This window comes from Otolemur garnettii, unplaced genomic scaffold (assembly GCF_000181295.1).
Source record: "Otolemur garnettii isolate 467f Iridium unplaced genomic scaffold, OtoGar3 scaffold00013, whole genome shotgun sequence".
NCBI classification, from domain to species: Eukaryota; Metazoa; Chordata; class Mammalia; order Primates; family Galagidae; genus Otolemur; species Otolemur garnettii.
This window is the reverse complement of record NW_003852408.1, coordinates 21,114,638-21,117,839: the sequence shown is the minus strand read 5'-3', so window position 1 is coordinate 21,117,839 and position 3,202 is coordinate 21,114,638. Positions and strand designations below refer to the sequence as shown.

Genomic DNA, 3,202 nt, shown 5'->3' with positions numbered 1-3,202 from the left:
GTTTTGAAAAGTGTATATGTAATATTTTAATGACAAAAAAGAAATCTTAACTTAGATATAGTGTATTTATATTAAAATGAACATTTGCCTTTATTTCATGTACCTTTTATAAACTAAAGAGAGGGATGGAACAGACGGCTTTGCCCCAGTTGTATTTTACTCAGTATTATTGATTACTTTAAAATTTTCAATCCAGAAAACTGCAATGGTTAGAAGGTCAGACACTACTCATATCAACCATAAAAATAATGTGGAGAGTTTACCATGAAGTCCTTTTTATTACATGTGGTTTCCATTGTCTTTTTCCAAGAAGAAAATGGCCAGGGTCCAGTTTTCTTTGAGAATCCATAAACAGTTTTTGAACCAAATCAGGCATCACGTGTAACCTGAGGAAAAGCCTTTGCTCCTTGGCATTATTAAAAAGCTACTACTCTTCAGGCTAAGTGGTCTTCCTGAGGTTGCCCACTATGTGTAGGTCATTCTATTCAGCTGCATAAGCAATTTCTTTAAAAGACGGCAGGTTTTTCTACAACACCAGCATTATTTCAGCAGGAGAAGGTAGTATTTGATGTGTTGCAATTTGTATTACAAGTCCATGGGACATACCTGGACGTTACCTCTGGAGGAGGGGTTCCAGGAAGGAGGAGCTGTGGCTGAAGACATTTAATGGCAGAATGAATGGAAATCCACAGCCCACAGTGCTGTCAGCCTTAGACACTTGCAGCACCTCCCCTGCTTTCTTTCACATTGATTAGAAAAACCTCACAACAAAACTCTCATACAATATCTATCATTATATTTAATCTTAGTGAAAAATCATCTTCAAAATGACGAGGATTTTGACAGCTTGCCGAGTGGTGAAGACGCTGAAGGCTGGTTTTGGCTTTACCAATGTGGCTGCTCACCAACCATGGAAATTTTCAAGGCCTGGCATCCGACTTCTGTCTGTCAAGGTAATACTCACAGTCATTGTTTCTGATAAAACTGTAGGGAGTGCAGTTTAGCTGTGGAGTAAACTTTGTTCCTTACAAAGCAAATACAGTTTTCAACGTCCTCCTGAAGTGCCCATTACTAATTGCTTTACTATAGAACCGACTGATTTAGCAAATGTTCGTTTTTATCTTCTCTGAGTAAAATTACAGTCATTTTTTGCTCAATGTACAAAATGGTCACAACTCCTATGGATATGTGAAATGTAAGTGGACTGGCTAGAAAAGAAACATTTTTAGAGCTATCATAATTCTTTCTGTGCTTAGACACGACTGCTGATAGTTTGGGATCGAAACATAGAGTTGCTTAAATGTGTGGGAGCTACATCACAGCAAGGAGTGTGTTAAGCCCCTCACCCCCATTCTGTAAATAGGGCTTGCTGGAAAGTTTTTCTTTTTTAAAAATATTGTTTTAAAAAATTTGGAAAAGATCCCTGTAGTTTTGATATTTGCAGGTCATTATGCAGAGAGTTCAGCTTTTCCTCTCAGCTATTCATTTAGATGGCCAAACGTATTATTTTCCTTTTGAAAATTAAAACACTGAAGACAATAGCAGCTGATTATTCTGTCCCTCCGAGTGTGTCTATAACCAAGAGAGCAAGTCCAGGACAGGAGCATCCAGTGCCTTTTGTCTGCTCCCATCAGGGAATTATGAGATTCCTGTGGGAACCTCTGTCTCTTCCTATGGCTTTATGGAGACATTTATTTATTACTAGGGAAATGTGAAAGTACTTCCTGGGAACTTTGCCGGTGAAAATCATCTTTAGTGAATCTAAAGTTTAAGTTAGCACAGTAGCTTTGTGTATACTGCTTCCTTAGAGTCTTAGCTATAAAATGTGAAGTTGAAAAAAGCCCCACACCTCTGCTGATGTGAAAATATCCTCTAAGAGTTGTGAGTGTTTTGCTTATACTTTGTACACTGACTGTGTTACAAAAATCTCTGAGATGCTACCACAACTTCTGCTTAGGTGGCTCAAGTCTGAATTCAGAGGGGTTTTAGTCCTGATACTGGCCAGGCTAAGCCAGGAACACCAGATATTCTTGTGGGCTCCAGGAGTAGTAATGGGGAAGGAATAGCAGTAGAAGGAAAGGAAGAGAGAGGGAGACATAGAGGGACCAGGGGGAAGAGTGTTGGGAGGTGGAGAGAGAGAGACAGAGAGAGGGAGAGAGAGAAAGAGGGAGAAGCTGGTACCGTATGATCCCAGGAGGATATAGGACCATCACTGACATGCTAATAACTTTAGCCTTTCATATAGAGAATAAGAAACCTTTTTCAACTAAAAAATAAGCAGGAAAAAACCAGTTTCTTGGATTCAGTTTAATTATAGCAAAAGAACCAGAAAGGAGAATATTCTAAATCATAATCAAAGATACAGAGAGTGCCAAAAACACATTTTAAGAAAGGTAAAAAGTCTTATAATTGTAATACTCAGTATATACTGATAACGTTTATTATCTTGAGTATTATATCTGGTAACTCTTATAATTTCAGAAGGCAAATGTAAATTGAGTATTACAATTTTAATACAGTTTTTTTCTTTCTTAAAATGTATATACAGTTTTCGGCAGCCTCTCAATCGTGACTAGATATGAACTATGAGGGTAAATCTTTGGTTTTAGTTTAGCGTTAGTTGTACCTCAAGAGTACTCACATATCACCTCAGAATAAAACAGTCATGAGAAATAATAACACCTATGGCTTCTGATACTTCAAAGTTGAATCACTCGGAATATCTTTTTCTTCTCACCTGAGTAGGTGGGTAAGATGAGAGTGTCTTCATCAGATGTCAGGAACAGAGGATTTGAGCAACTACTTCAAGTGGCATAGACATGACTGAGATTAGAAGCCAGTTCTCCAAGACCACAAGTGGTCCACGCAACACAGGCATAACTACAACGGCAGCAAAATAGTCTAACTATGTACATGGACAGATCACTGTGAGAGCAGTTCTTCTAGCTTATGGTGACAGATCTGTTTCAAGGGTCTGTCAGAGTATACAGCTAAGAATGACAAATTTGTAGGAGGAAGAAGCCATCATTTTGTGGTGTAAAAGCCATTACTCACACTCAATCATTACTGGCCAGAGTTTTAGATGAATGCCAGACACGAAAAATAGAAGTTCTTGAACTTCTCAACAGTAAGTTAACATTTCATAGAGCAGTCCCAGGGGAACTCTGCTATCATTCACTTATTTTGAAGTAGTCCTCTACCT

General features: G+C 38.3%; 1 protein-coding gene across 1 annotated transcript in view; it reads left to right on the top strand.

Annotated features, from left to right (window-relative positions):
- Positions 1-632: 632 nt before the first annotated feature.
- The window catches only part of CPS1 (carbamoyl-phosphate synthase 1), a 115,448-nt gene continuing 112,878 nt past the window's right edge, over positions 633-3,202 (top strand). Inside the window, exon 1 of the mRNA XM_023510373.1 lies at positions 633-953. Within this exon, the coding sequence (XP_023366141.1) occupies positions 828-953 (126 nt within the window). The 5' untranslated portion in view covers positions 633-827. The remainder of the gene's footprint in view (positions 954-3,202) is intronic.